Raw genomic sequence first — 15,810 nt, forward strand, 5'->3', positions numbered from 1 at the left:
ATTAACAGTGCCCAAGTTCTTTAAGTAACGTTCTTCCATTATTCTGCAGCACCTGATACACCCTTGGCTTATGGGCGCTGACAATGTCTTTGATGGAAAGATTTTATGTTCTATTCCAAACATGTAACCAAATCCGTCCAGTCATTCAGATTGTACTTATACACTTGTTATGATAATGAATCCCTTTGCAACACCTTAGCTATATCCACCTCTATTAGGACAGTCATCCTTTACTGCCCAACTAGTCATCTAAGTAATCAATAAATTTTATCTTCAAATAATTCTGCAGAAATGGGGTTTGGTTTCTTTAACACTTTACTGTAATATTTATTCCCAGTAATTGTAATTGAAACCCTGTAATTTAAGTCTTCTTTATTTTTCCATAGAATGCATTTGCCCAGAATATAAAGCAAACAAAATATATTATCTGAAATGTCGCAGATATTTTTGAAATCAAACAACCATGAAAGGTTTTGTGTTTAATGTATCAAAGCAAAGATGGTATCCAACTAACATAGAAGCAATTTATACAGAATTTTATGAAATATGAGCTTTTTTTTTAAAAGATTAAACATTTATGTCATCTAATCAACAATTGATCCTTAATAATAATAAGTAATGAGTTAATTGCTGTCATTTAATTTGAGAATGCAAATTATTTCATGAAACACAGCCTGAAGCTGCTTCCAAATATGGCAATAGAGATTTGGAGCATTAAACATAGGTCTTTGGTTGTTTTTCTTGCCCTTAATCCAAAGATTAATTTTATTATCTTTATTTATTCGCCAAGCTGAAATGGAGCCTGGGTTGTAGAGTTAATATAGTGAATATATCTGATCCTCAAATAAACAGTAGAAACTAGGAGCTAAGTTCAATATTAAGCCACTGGTTAGTTAGCTGAGCTCACGACAGATGTAGGAACACAGTGATTAGCTTCATTGAAGGTGCAGCTGGCAATAGTGTAACATGGTGAATATTCATCCACTGTGGCATGTGCTAAGTGCTGGCACAATGAGGGACTCCATTCCCCAAACTGCCTGTTTGTTGGCCAGATTTCTCTGAAATTCAGCTTCACTGAAATCACAGAAACAGTTTTTTAGAATCAGATTTCAAAGCAGGCATGTGACCACAAAGAATGCTTAGCACTTTTAACAGCACCAATTGCAATTTCAAAGAAACATTTTCATCATGTTTTCTGCTTAATAAACTCTGCTGGAAAGAATGTGGTAGGATTCACAGAATTTGCACTGAGTGCCCGTACAATGTCGAATAAATCAGGGTATAAATCCATTTTCACTCTGGCTGCTATCAGTTTTTTTTCAGATTGATTATATTAATATACCAATGCAGATATTATTGGCAAGAGTCACTCACCTTTCCAACCATCTCACCCACTGTTCTTGTGCTTTCTTGGTGATTTTGTCTTTACTGACGTGCGTTGAAGAATCTGGTCAACAAGCAGGCAGGCTAAGAAATGTAGTGTCATTGCTCAAATCCTGGGAAAATCAGGATTTGGTGATCGGTACATATATGCCTCAAGATTGCCTGGAATAGGTCATTTTCAACTGTTCATGCTCTATTCAGCAAAACTAGCAAACATCTTTCCAACACTGGCCGGACAGTAATGACTGAAGACATGATGCAACATGCCCCTAGTGTTTCTATCAAATACCAGTTTTGACAGGGTCATAGAAATCCTTGGGAAGGATACCATAAAGAGAACTTGCCCATGTCCACATCCATCCAAAGGAGATAAAACTTACGCATCTTTGAAAGAATGTCGAGTCTTCCAACAATCATCAATACAATGCAGCTCTCAAAGGTGTATGCTCACACAGGGAAAGATGTGCTGTTGCCACTGTTTAGATTATATTTTATATTTTGGAGCCAAGACTGCATTGATAACAGGACATGGTTAATTTTTGGAGTCCAAGTAGAAACAAACTAGCTAACTGGCCGCAATAAAACTAAAAATGCTGCAGACACTCAGCAGGTCAGGCAGCATCTATGGAGAAAGAACAAGAGTAACTTTACAGGTCAAAGATGCTTCTCTCTCCATGGATGCTGTCTGACCTGCTCAGTGTTTCTAAAATCTTCTGTTTTAATCTTAGACTTCCAGTTTGATTTTCATTACCCCAAGATGACGTGTGTGGGTAATCCGGAGTTTGCACTGTTCTTGCACAAGGTACAGTGCGAGTTTATTCCAATTGGAACTGTAGTCCAGAGGCCAGGGATTATGATGCGGTTGGGCATATTATATACCTAGGTGCAACAACATACATGCACTTCACAGATAGCTGTGAAGCTAGAGATCCCGATAAGCAGAAACAGTGCTACATCTGCACCCAATTTCCATAGGTTAACTGCCCAGCCAATTCACTGTGAAAATTCAAACAAGAGCTCAGTGGCAAATAACAGCATTGTTTGAAATAGACTTCCAGCTCAGCAGGTCCTGAACTCAAAGGCTTGTGATCACGGAGTCCTGGGGTTGAAGTTCAGACATTGGCGAGTCTGGACATCAAGGTCGAGAGGTCAGAGCCTCGGCGTCTGGTGTCCAAGAGCCAGAGCCTTGGGCTGGAAATCAGAAGCTCGGAGGCAACCTATCCAGGGGTTGGAGGCCCAGCTGTGTGTGTGTGGGTGGGTGGAAAGGGGCTTGTGTCCTTGTATGCTGGCTGTGTGTTATTCTGCTGAACATGGTGGATATGCTATGTTGGTGCTGGGATGTGCGGCTACTCCCAGCATATTCTCAGACTGTGGTGGTTGTTAATGCAAATGACTTAACATATGTTAAGTTATGTTTTTATGTACTTATGCTTAATAAATAAATCTAAATGTAAAAACTGTTTTGTAAAAAATACATGTTCACTTCCGAAGTTTTACAAAGTCTGTGATTACGGGTAAGTACTGATAACAGTGAAAACTGGGAACATTTCACCTCCTCTCTTGGCCGAAGATCACAGTTGGATCCAGATGATTCTGCACCCTTTGGGGGTCCATGACTTCCACTCTTCAGCCAAGAAGTTCCAGTCTTGTAAAACGTGGCAGGCAGCCTCGGCAAACATGGTGAAACATCTGCCTGGCCTTTTGAAAAACAATTTGCATAAAACCAATGAGGGTTCATGCTTGGGAGATCATTTTCATTACTTAAAGTTCCTCCTCCACACACATGCTAAGGGGAGTCAAACCCATGCCCCTAAATATTTTCACCTACAGCCACTTATCTTCACCCCTTTAAGATGGAACCATTAGATATAGCTCTCACCAAATGTCACTATTCAGATCAGGGGTTCCCAAATTTTTTAATGCCATGGACCAATACCATTAAGCAAGGGTTCCATGGATCCCAGTTTGGGAAACGCTGATCCAGATGACTAGAACTACAGTAAGGCTGCGCTCGGTATTTATGACTCTCACTCAGATGATCTAAAGTCCACTGACCAACTCTGGTGGTGGTGCCCCACGTCAAACATAGATGAATTTCCTGTGCAGAATTTTAGCGGCCACACAGCATACCAAAACAAGACCAATAAACACCTGTAAAATATTGTTAAATATAATATTTTTATTATGTATGGATCATTTTGTAACAAAAATATTTTCAACATCTTTTATATAAAGTGAGGAGAGAGGATATCTAGATATTGATGATACAACCAACCATTTTATAAGATGGTCATTTTGGATTGACATAGTATAAATGGCTCCTTTGGACAAATGGTTACATTTCTTCTGCTCAGCAGAAGATACCAATCTATATTTAAATATCTGCAGAATGTTTAATACACTCATTACTTAACAAGTCAATAGTTGTGTACAGAATTGTGCAACACGGATGGTCTTCACTGGTATCGAAAGTGTCACAGAATATAACATCAATATACATTTGAACTGCTTGTTAAATATCAGCATAAAGTACAAAACAAGCAGCTTTTCTTCCACAATGGTTTATCTACATAGACTACCATAGTGTAAATAGAGGAAAACCCAGAATTTTTATAAAAGTGATTTCAATAAATAGAAACTGAATTTTAGCCCAGTGGTTCAAGCCTGGTTCTGCTGCACAGCAACCCCATTCTTTCAGTTACATCACAATCTTTACAGTACTCCACAGAATTAAAATCTTCAGGGCATATTTACATTTCCTGTTCCACATCAGCATCAAATATACAAAGTTAAAGCCCTCTTATTTATAGAGTGAAATGGAGAGAACGGATTTCATTCTACACTTTCACTGCTGCACTAAACTTAGAAGCATCGGCAGTACATCAGCAGAAACTCCAGGCAGAATTCAGACAAAGTCAGACAAAGGATCACAAAATTCAACATTTGCTTTAGAATTACCCTTACATCTTCACAACAGCCTGCTTGCTTGTTCTTTGCTCTTTTGGGAGTTGGAAACAAAAGAACAGGCAAAAATCAAAATTACATATTTAATCCTGTACGGTCTTTGATGAAATAAACCAGTTCTTTGTACAAATTGAACTGCACAGTTAAGAAAAGATTACCTTCAAGTGACAAATCAATGAAGCAAACAATACTCAGAGAAACATGTCATCAGTGCACAGGATTATTCCAACCACTGCTGTCACTATCAAGGTAAAGGGGAAGCATAATAATTAGAAATTTTCTTCTAAGGCAATACCACGGGACCAAGAATGGCTTATTCCACTCTGGTTTTGTGTGTTCTGGGGTATCTGATGAGGCCAATGTGAGAACCACAGACTGTTCCACAAAAGGGGTAGATAGTGACTGACAAGGCAAGACAAGTGGTTATCTTACAAGGTGGTGAGCTCCTGGTTCTCTTCCCGCTTGAGAAATCCCAGGGGTCATGTGGAGCTGCTGAATTTCTTCTAGGAGGTTCTGAGCACAGCCTTGAATCCTTTCCTGTGTGTGCTGGGAATCTGTTCTCATAACCAAGCATGGAATGAATTGTCTGCAGTGGGACTCTGGTTCTGAGTATGTGAGAGACATAGACTGCCCATTGTTGCTGACTGGGTGCCAACAGGGCCTCAGTTCTAGTGCTGTTAGTTGAAAGGGGACACGGATGTGGTTTCATTTACCTTCCAATGGAATTGTGGCATCTCTCCAGTGTTTAAAGTTAGCAAGATCTCAGAAACATTCCATAATTAGGAATTACTGCCAGCTGCTGAACCATGAATTTTATGCCAGGCTTGTGGTTCTGATTTTCAAAATAACCTTTTCTTCAGTCAACCATAGGGAGTGTTGGTGCATTGACACTGTCACCAATGCTTGCCTTCACCAGAACGTGCCTCCTGAGATGTGAGAAATGGTTTATCCTGTTCAGGGTCTCACTACGAACCTGTATTACTGGAGGACAGTGTCCAACCAGGTCAGGTTGATAGATGGCCTTCGTCTTTCAAATAATGAACGAAAGGTTCATCTTCTTGAACACCACCACAAATGAGTCAACAATACAGCAGACTCTTCTCGGCCAGTACAAATTTGTGCCAATTTGAATACTCTGAATGCCACCTCGGCTCAGGTAAACTCATAGGGGTTTAGTGGAGGATCAAGAATTCAATCTGGTTCTGTTTCACTTGCATGGTCTCACCTCAGCATTGCAGGCACAAGCATTGCAAGAACACACAGAACTCTTATTAAGCCAAAAATGAAAAAAAAACTGCTTGAACATATTGCAGATTAAATATGTTCAATGGCAAGATAAATACTAGTTCAGATGAAAAATCACTGAGCTGAAACATTAACTCCCTTCACAGATGTTGCAAGAAACACTGAGAGTTTTCAGCTGTTCTTATTTCAGATGTCCAGCATTTGTAGTACTTTGCTTTATCAACACACTTCTACAACTTGCCACAATCTGATTGGTTATTGCAGTTGAGTGTTAAGATGTCCTACTCAGGCAGTCAATGAATTGCATAGTTCAGGTTAACGTTCTCTGAAAAGAAGCGGTAGACTAAAGATAGGAAGTTTATCAGCAATTTGGATCATTTCTATTCTCAAACCAGCTCAGTAATGGGAAAGACAGGGAAAGATAGAAATGAACTATAATAATGACAATGAATAAATGGAGCTTGTACATTTTTAAGCTCTACTTAAGGCTTGACCAGTGCACATAATGCAAACGCTCTTAAAATGATTATTTAGGCATCAACCCTTCTTCTTAGTATCAGCTAATCAGTTATGAAATGTTAATCACAATCGGAGAAAGAACGGTCATTTGAGAATAAACAATGCTCAGGATTTCTGATTTATACCATAGTTAAGTCACAGGTCAGGAGGCAACAGGGCAGAAAAATATTGGCTAGCTGTCAAAGAAATGACTCATGCAAAGAACTCAGTGAATATTTTACAGTAACTGTTCAAGAAGTAGCAGAAACTCCAAATGCTGCAACAATCATTGGAAGGCTAAGGATGGGCTTTATTTTTTTAAGATCTCATTCAGCTTTCCTAAAATGATCTGGGTTAAAAATAGCATCCAGGTCTGGCCAGCAGACAGGTAAAGAATTAAGAATGTCTGAAACAGATACACACACCTTGAGTGGAGCAGTAAAGGTTATTCTCCTTTTCCAGCCCATTGCACAGTTTAGTAGCTCAAGTAACAGATCGAGAGTGGGGTGCTACTCAGGTTAAGACGACAGCATGGAACCGTTTTTTTTGCATTTGAAAATATATAAATGTACTTCAGAATTATTTTAGTTCTTGGAGGTAAATACAGACTTGTGCAAGAGACTTTGGAATAAATATGTAGGTTAATTTTTAATGATAGCTTCAACAACATGATTAAAAATTGAGGAATTGATTGTCAAAGAATTAGATTAATATTTGACCTGAAAAAAAATTCCAAGAAATTAACTTGAAATAAAGCATTGAAATTTTAAGGAATGTATTGAAATGCTTGTCCAGAACTGGGTAGGCAGACTTGCCTAGTGTGCAGAAATAGATTTTCTATTGCAAACTGTATAATTACATGCAATATTTCAATAGTTTTCTCACAATCGTGAAACATGCTTCAGTTTGTCCTGTAACTATTCAAACGTAAACACAAATGGAAATAGTCTCTCACAAACAATGAGCAACAGTTCAGACAAATCACTTATCAAGTATCTAAGGGCCTGACAAGTATCTGCAGCAACATAGCTCTTCAATTGATAAGTTACATATTTAATAATTAAGGATTTCTGTGACATACAGTAAATTCATCTCCATGCAATATTTCTTCTGTATGTCCTAAACACTTTATCTATCCATGAGATATAGTAGGACACCCTCACAAAAATTCCAGGACGTTTTGGTCTTGCACAGCCTCGGCCAGGAATGATAACACCTTGTAGTAACTTCTCACCACTTTCTTCACAGACCAGAGGACCACCATAATCTTTCTACAAAAGCCAGAGGTGTAAGTAATTAGAAGGATTAATGTCTTCATAAGTTTAGTACCGTTGAGCTTTGCTCTGATATTTGGAGTTAGTAGACAAAGGCTTATGAAATGAGGCAATTTTATCCGTTAACATCTGAAAATCCACATGCACAGACTAACATAAAGTCATTTGGAGACTGAGTCACCCAAGCATTAAAAGATATTTGATTAACATCTAGACTTAAGTATTAGGATAGAATTGTGCAAAAGCACACTTATTGAAAGCATTCTGTTCAGGGCCATAAGTTAGAGAATTACAGATGCAATGAAAACACAGAATTTTAACATGAGAGTCAATGAAAAGAGTTGAGAATTCTGAACATCACCCAGCAAATGCTTCCAAATCCACGAAAGGAAACTAGGGAGCTGGTGTTACTACCGTTGCCACAAATTAAAATGTTGAGATTTTAACAATCTTTTGCTTCCCTCTTTAAGCCATCAGGTCAAATGCCAGTGGGACCGTTGATGGTGAAAGAAGTAAAGCAAATCATAATATTCAGTTGTGGCTGATACAGCTCTTTCTTTCACAAAACATAAAGGGAAAGGTGATTCATTGATAGTGGGTTTAGCACCAATTTGGATTCAACAGCCTGATGGCCAGGCATTCCAATTCACTCAGCACTGTGGAAGTCTGGGTAACTAAATGACAGCACATTCTATATAAAATTGACCAAGCAATTTCAATTCATTTTCACATTAACATAAATTGCTTTTAATGAGCAATGAAACAAAAACTCCATTCACTGCAGTTCTGGCCTCCCACATGCACAATCTTCACCCTAGCCTGCCAGCGAACACACACAATAGCAGTTCATACAATCATTTATTTTTAAACCTAAAAGAACGCAATTCAAAGAATAAAAGACTCCAGCAGTTGATACTAACTGTTCTGCCATTGTTCAGCACAGCATTATCTTCTAATTCTAGCTACTAGCAAGCACTCTCCATGACCATAAATTAGCTGTAATCTTTAAAAAGTATGTTTATTTCTGCCTTATTGTAAATTGGAATGACTTTACAACCCAAGGCCAACAGGACCAGTCAGTTTGCTATTGTGCCAACTTCAGAAGAAAATGTTAGCAGAGGCCCCGCACAAAACATCTATATTCAGTTTCCCAGCTTTTTTCCAGATTTTTGACTTTGATGTTCCGTTGAAATACTCTTAGTGTACTTTGTGGGTATGTTGGGGTCATCTACTGTGTCCGGTGCTCGTGGTGTAGCCTCCTGTACATCGGTGAGATGCAACATAGATTGAGAGCTACGCTCTGTCTGCCAGAAAAAGTGGGACCTCACAGTGGCCACCCATTTTAATTCCACTTCCCACCCCCATTCCGATATGTCCACCGATGGCCTCCTCCGCTGTCATGTTGAGGTCACATTTAGGTTGAAGGAATAACACCCTATATTTTGTTTGGATAGCCTCCAGCCTGATTGCATGAACATCGATTTCTCAAAATGTTAGTAATGCCCCCAACTATCTTCTTGCCTGCCCATTGCCTCCCTCTGGTGCTCCTCCCCCCACCCCTTTTCTTACTTCCATGGTCTTGTCTCTTTCACCAATCAACTTCCCAGCATTTTACTTCATCTATCCCCCTCCAGGTTTCATCAATCATCTTGTGTTTCTCTCTCCCCTTCTCCCACCTTTTAAATCTACTCCTCAGCTGTTTTTCTGCAGTTCTGCTGAAATGTTTCAGCCTGAAATGTTGACTGTACTCTTTCCCATAGATGCTGCCTGGCCTGCTGTTCCTCCAGCATTTTGTGTGTATGTTGCTTGGATTTCCAGAATCTCTTGATTGTCTCTTGTTTGTCATCATCATATAGTGTCTTTGTCAGCAGTGATCACAGCTTGGATGGGTGCCAGAAATTTATGACATACTTTGATAAAAATTGTTTTTTTCTAAACTTGAAAAATCATTCTTGCTTCTGTGGATTAACAACAAAGGACTTATTGTATGTCTTTTCCTTACTGTGAAGAACATAGAGAGTTGGAAGGAGAAGGACATGTTACTGCAATCAGGATGCAGAGGCCAACAAAGGTTAAACATGTGTTCACCTCACTGGCAGCTGCCCACAGGATTTTTTAAATTGCACAGTTCCTCCAAGAGGACCACACCCACAACCTTGTCGTTGGGTTTGGAGGCTTATGTGCCTCAATGACCCAGAGAGCTATGTTGGCTGGAGCCAGAGCTTTATGCTTTGGTTCGTGGTTTGGTCAAAGGGTAGAGGCCAGTCTAAGAGTGGTCCATCATTCCTTCATGGTTCTGTGTTCAGCTCAGGGCTATCACCCCTGACTGGTTAAACAAAATTGTTACGGAAACAGCAATGAAGAATCCTCCTAGATCTGAGTGTGATGGTATTCTTGAGTCTCCACCTGGGACATGCATGACTGACAGTAGCGAGAAGAAGCTACTGATGTGACGAAGGAAGCCCTGATCACTACCAGAGATGGAGGACCTTCATTGCTGTCCTAACCGCCAGCAGCATAATGGGCAGTAAGTAAGAGTGCATAGTTACCATGATTGTTTATTTCTTATTGTACAACACAATTTTTGGAGGATTTGTGACAGTGAGCTGCTGAAGTGACAGCTTCGGATAATTAGACTACCAGCTAAGGATGAGCTGCATAAAGACCTGTTTGACCCATGCAGTTTGGGAAACAAATTTATGCCATCTATTCACCATTGCAAGTTCACCGTACAGCCAGCACTAAACATATTTGTTATATGCTTTATTATATTTGTGAATGTCTTTTGCTAATTCGGGCTAATCTTCTCTGCTTAAGAGGATGCAGACACCATTGTGAAAGTGATTACAACTTTTCAGAAGATGTAACATGACCAAAATAGGAAATTGCTGCAGAGAGTTTCGGCGTTTTTTGTTTAGTTTTTAGATTTCCACCATTTACAGCTTGTTTTGATTTTCATCAACATAATACACAACATTTGACAAGGAATCTCCCATCAAGCTAACACTGAAGGTTAGACTGCATGGGATCCAGGAAGCGGGATAGTGGAATAGATTCTTAATTGGCTCAGTGGAAGGGAGCAGACAGGGATGGTTTCAGAATCATTTCCCAAACAGGCGGCCTGTGTATATTGGTGCACTATAATGGATGCTGCTGGGACATTTGGTTGTTAATTAAGTAAATGATTTGGATTTGAATGCACAAGATGTGGTTACCAAGTTTGTGGTTGAACTAAAACAGGTATCGTTGTAGATAGTACAGAAGATTATGAAAATTTACAAGGAGCCCTTAATCAGCTAGGTATGTAAGCTGAAGATTGGCAAATGGCCTGCAATCCAGATAAATGTGAGGCTTTGCTCTTCGGAAATCAAACCAGGGTTTGACTTAGATAGTGAATGGCAGAGCCTTGGAGAGTGTTGTGGAACAGAAGGACCATGGATTGCCAGGTGCATGTTTCGCTGAAAGCAACGTCACAGTTCAAGAAGATCATGGAGGTGACATTTGGCATGCAGGCCTTCAAAATTATGCGTTCAAAGCTATGATGTAGTTATGTAAGGTGTCAGTGAGCACTTGGAGAATTGTGCACAGTTTCTATTTCAAGAAAGATGTTATTAAACTAGAAAGAGTGCACAAAATGTTTATCAGGATGTTGCTTGGACTTGGGGGCTGAGCTACAAGGGGAGGATGCATAGACTAGGACTTGATTCCCTGGAAAATAGGAGATTGAGGCATTATCCGATTGAGGTATATAAGGTCACATGGGACGTAGACAGGGTGAAAGGACAATCTTATGCCCAGAGAGTGGTATTTAAATGAGGGGGCATAGATTTATGATCAGAGGTGAGTGACTTAAATGGGACACCAAGGGTTCTTCCACATGCAAAGGATATTTGGAACAAGCTGCCAGGAAGGGTGGTTGAGGTGGCCACATTAACAACATTTAAAAGCCCCCTAGATCCGTGAATGAATAGGAAGGGTTTAGAGGGTTGTGGGTGAAATGCTTTAGATGGGACAAGCCCTCTGGGCATCACGGTTGGCATGGCTGAGATGGTCAAAGGGCTCCTTTCTCTGCTATATGACTCAAGGGCTCCATGGCAACATGAAAGGAAAGAAGCTACATGACTTACAGCAACTGGATAGGACACAGAAAAGAGGCCAGATAGTTGCTACCCATAGGACTTATTATAGACAGAAGCTGAAAAGACAGTGGGAGGATACAACTGTGGAAATGAATGCTATCAAGGACCTGGATGTAGCAACATGAAATAACTTAAAGCTCTCACCAATGCAGTAAAGTTCAATGGGTGCATCAACAGTTACCATATTCAATTGAAACACTTACCCGAGTCACTGCTCATTGCATCACAATACATCCTTCAACACTAACAATATCTAACACCTGAAGAAGTCAATTCAACCTCTTAGTTCAAAGTAGCACACTGTGACCAAACTGTAAGCAAGTGAAGATTTCTTCTGATGGAGCCAACCTGCAAAATCCCCAACATAACTACTCAGGAAATGCAATAGGTTCACACTCCACCACTGGACTCCATGAGGTATCCTGCAACAGGGCACAGCCAGTGCCAAAGAAAACGTTCAAGATTTGTGCAAATAGCCGAAATTTAGTGATGCTTTTGCTAAAAGGTGGTTGTAGCTTGACATACAATGCTGACATCTCCTGGCAGATTCTGACCCATTATTCTTTTCTTGTTTTAGAATATTCACTTTGCCAGTTAAACACTCAGACAGCTGCAAGTAAATTGTGTTAAGATTCAATGCACGAGTTAGATAATGGTCTGCCTCATACCCAAAGCTTGAATTTTTGATTTTAATCAATAAGAGCTAATGAAGGTGATCTTGGAAAATGATATTTTTAACCTTTTTTTAAGCAAGACAATTCTATACCAATAATAAAAATGAATTTCATTAATTTTGCTTCAAAAATGCTACATGTAACCTTCAAAATCACCAGGTAGAGTACCAAGCAATAATCCATTTTGTTTGCAAACAATGGTGTTACAACACTGACCCAATTGAAGGTGGTAAATGCTATGATGTTAACATCATATTATTAATATTAGCTTCAATTGCATTTGAGCGAGACTTAAAAATTGATGCATCACTTGACTGGTTTTCTTGTTAATAAAGGAAATCATTTTGTTAAACTCAAATGCAAATTGGAAGCTGAATAAACAAATACATGTGCATACACTGTTTCCTTAACATGGGTGGCATAGTTGATGTTGCTCTCTCAAACTCCATCAACCCTGAGCTTGCATGTCTCAGATGTGCTTTCTGCACATTTACTCAAGGGTTTTCTCCAGGTGACCCATTTTCCTGCTACATCCCAAATACGTGTTACTCTGTTAACTGGGTACTGTAAAAATGTGGCAAAAGAGGCAAGGGAGAATTAGTGGGCATGTGAGAAAGAATAAGTTGCAATGTTATAAGGGAATAGGAAGAAAGAAAATGGGACCAATGGATTGCTCTCCTTGGATCTGGCATGGACCTAATGAGCCAGGGAACACCTCGCTGTCCTAAGTAATACAGCTTTGCATAAAACTATAACAGTTTGCTAAAAGCTTACAATTTCACCTTCTGGATGATTCTCTTACCTCACATGTACCAATAGTTCCATCTCCATCAGCTGCACAGATTTCAGTTTCATTCACATGAAAGCTTCCCTGGTGGTACTCATTGCATTTCTTAGGCCCAATGATATGGACCTGGGCTACCTTCAGCTCACCTTCATAGCCCGTACCTGAAGGTAAAGCGTTAAAAAGACAAGTTTAAACTACCTGCACAATCAGTTGGTTACTTAACTTTTCTTTAGTGATACACGTACAATGAAATATCAGGATATCAAGAAAATGCTATCAATAAAAATATAGCAAGTAGCTTGGGAAGAAGAGTTGATCGGGAATCTCTTCCAGCTGCCAGATGTTAATGTTAATACATTACTCAATGCTAGAAACATTTTGTTGACCACAATAGATGAGAAACTGGAATAGAAACAGAAACAGGAATGGAGCCATTGTGTTAACTCTATGGGTGTGAGACACTCACACAAGTGTAAAGAGACAAACTCATGGCTTCAGCCAAATCAGTTGAATTTTCCTTAAGGGAAATGAAAATGGTGTCAAAATGTTCTCACCAGCAGAAACAAGGATGGGTGGGAATCTGCTAAAATACATTGATCTCCCCACATATGTCACCGTATTAACTCTCCTGCTGAAAGGAATGGAGGATCTATGGGAAAGGTGCAAGATCCTAGATCATCATGTTTGTAATGACATCACTGTGAGTCAGTCCATCTGGTCTATCAACCAAAGTGGCAAGACAGCAATAAACTTCTTGTCAGGCAAAAACCACCAGGAGCTGGAACTTGGGCTAAAAGGGCCCAAGAGAAGAACTGAATTAATGTCTAAAACTTCCCTGTTGCGGCCTCACTTGAATATACTGTAAGACTTCCTCCCCAGTACTCATATCTTCCCCAAACTAATCTCATCAGCACCATCTCAAGATTCCTCAGCCCCATTTCCCAGCAAGCTTCTACTAAAATTGCGTTATTACAAAAGGAAGAAAATAGTTTTTATAAAATAGCAGAGTTTCTCTTCATGGTCAAACCTATATTCTTCCTTTCCCTTTTCCCCGCAGTGCAATGTTACCAACTGATTTGTTGCCACCAACAAGAAATATAAGTATTTTTAAATTAGGCATTTCTCCAGCTAGGAACAATCCAGCTTTTAAAAAGTTGTTTTAAAATCCAATCTTCACCATTTAATCAATGTATTAATGTAGACTAGCCAGATTTAGAAAATCCTTTAAAGCATGACAATAAATAGCTGATTCTCAGAATGAATCCAACTTGAAGAGTCTTTTGTGAGTTAATGGAATTCAACTGGAGGTGAGTCCCATTGTCAGATCTTGGACAATTTACCAGGACAAAACACTAGAGACCCAATTCCGAGCAATATCTTGGTATACCTTTTCTGCACACCTTTAGTTTAATAACATCTTTCCCTAACCAGCCAATCAAAACTGTACACAATACTCCAAGTGCAGCCTCACAAACATCTTATAATTCCACAATCATCTGTGTTTATACAACCAATTCCAACCTGACCACGTAGTTACAATTACCAGGGCCACCACATGCTGCTAGTTAATGCTGAACGTATTCACATGGTGAAGATTTTAGCCTTCTTTAGCCAGGTGCTACTGTGGCAGGACCTCCTTTATCGAATCTGCCAGACTTTTCGCTCTTTCAGTGAAATTCCGGCTGAGTTCTACGAGCTTGTGCAGCCATTTCAGCACAGCACTGAAGATGTAAATGAACCTCACTATTTTTCAAACTTGACATCTCAGACTCAACATAGAGAGAAAAAAATCTTTTCCCTCTGCTTTGCTTATTTAAGCATATTTCCTCTTGGTTGAATAATACCTTCAGGTTCTGAGAGACTGATTAAAATATTTAAATTCAGTGGATGGCTTCAGTGCCTGGGGTTTAAAACCAAGTTAATAACATACCCACAGGAAGAGCAAAACATCATCAATCAGTCTAATCGGAAAGGACAGAGGGAACATGCAGCAAAATGAATTCTCCAAACTTGGGGCAAACTACTTAATTCCCACTGGATGGTGTGATATTAACCTTTAGTATTCATTATCAATAAAACAAAACGAGGGGCCCACTTATGGGACAGCGATGAAGTTACATGATCCAATGCAGCCTATGTCGCCGTTGAGAATATTTGGGAAGAAATCTTCACCTTTTAAAATGTTAAAAATGCAATTATTCACCTTTAGTTTCTCCCCATCCAGAAATATTACAGGAGACACCTTCTTGTATTACACAGTGAGGCATAGGTAGGCTAATTTTGTAGACATAATCGGTGAATTTCACTGGACTGGAAAGGAAATTAAAAAAAAATAAATTAGAGCATGGAACTGGTAGAATTTCTGTACATGTTCAAATTTTGCTTGATATATTTCCAAATGACTACCTTTAAGAGAAAACAAAGAGTCAATAAATAATTGTACATAAGTCTAAATCTTACTTTGATTCTATGTTTTTTTTCTAAATGTACATCTTCGCAAATTTCTGCAATATACTTTGTCTGCTTCTTGGAGTCAGGATGACCTTAATCAGGTTTCTTAAAGGCGCCAGGCTACATTAATAAATCCACCAACAAAGAAGATTCACAAACAAAAAGCACTGTGAGAGGAAGGGAGCAAGGGAGCAACTGTAATTCTGACATACTTCTGTGAAAGATAGCTGCAATTTAGGTGGTGAGGGAGAGAATCTTACTCAATATCAGATTTGATATATTTTATTAAACAGTTATTGCACAACACCCTCAGGAACACAATTTTCTGAAGTGAGTGAGCTATGAGGAAATGACTGATCAAGTGGGAAAGGATCCCTGCCCCACTCATTTGATTT

General features: G+C 39.3%; 1 protein-coding gene across 3 annotated transcripts in view; it reads right to left on the minus strand.

The window, feature by feature from the left end:
- Window positions 1-491: 491 nt before the first annotated feature.
- The window catches only part of hgfb (hepatocyte growth factor b), a 55,523-nt gene continuing 40,204 nt past the window's right edge, over window positions 492-15,810 (minus strand). For 2 of the 3 annotated variants that reach the window (XM_059987264.1, XM_059987265.1), the window contains exons 16-18: window positions 15,168-15,274; window positions 12,980-13,125; window positions 3,543-7,361 (exon numbers count right to left, since the gene is read on the minus strand). In XM_059987264.1, the coding sequence (XP_059843247.1) occupies window positions 7,179-7,361; window positions 12,980-13,125; window positions 15,168-15,274 (436 nt within the window). In that variant the 3' untranslated portion in view covers window positions 3,543-7,178. Of the gene's footprint in view, window positions 1,075-3,542; window positions 7,362-12,979; window positions 13,126-15,167; window positions 15,275-15,810 lie in introns of those variants that run through there. The other variant, XM_059987266.1, reaches the window with a different exon arrangement.

This window comes from Hypanus sabinus, chromosome 13 (genome assembly GCF_030144855.1).
Source record: "Hypanus sabinus isolate sHypSab1 chromosome 13, sHypSab1.hap1, whole genome shotgun sequence".
Taxonomy (NCBI): Eukaryota; Metazoa; Chordata; class Chondrichthyes; order Myliobatiformes; family Dasyatidae; genus Hypanus; species Hypanus sabinus.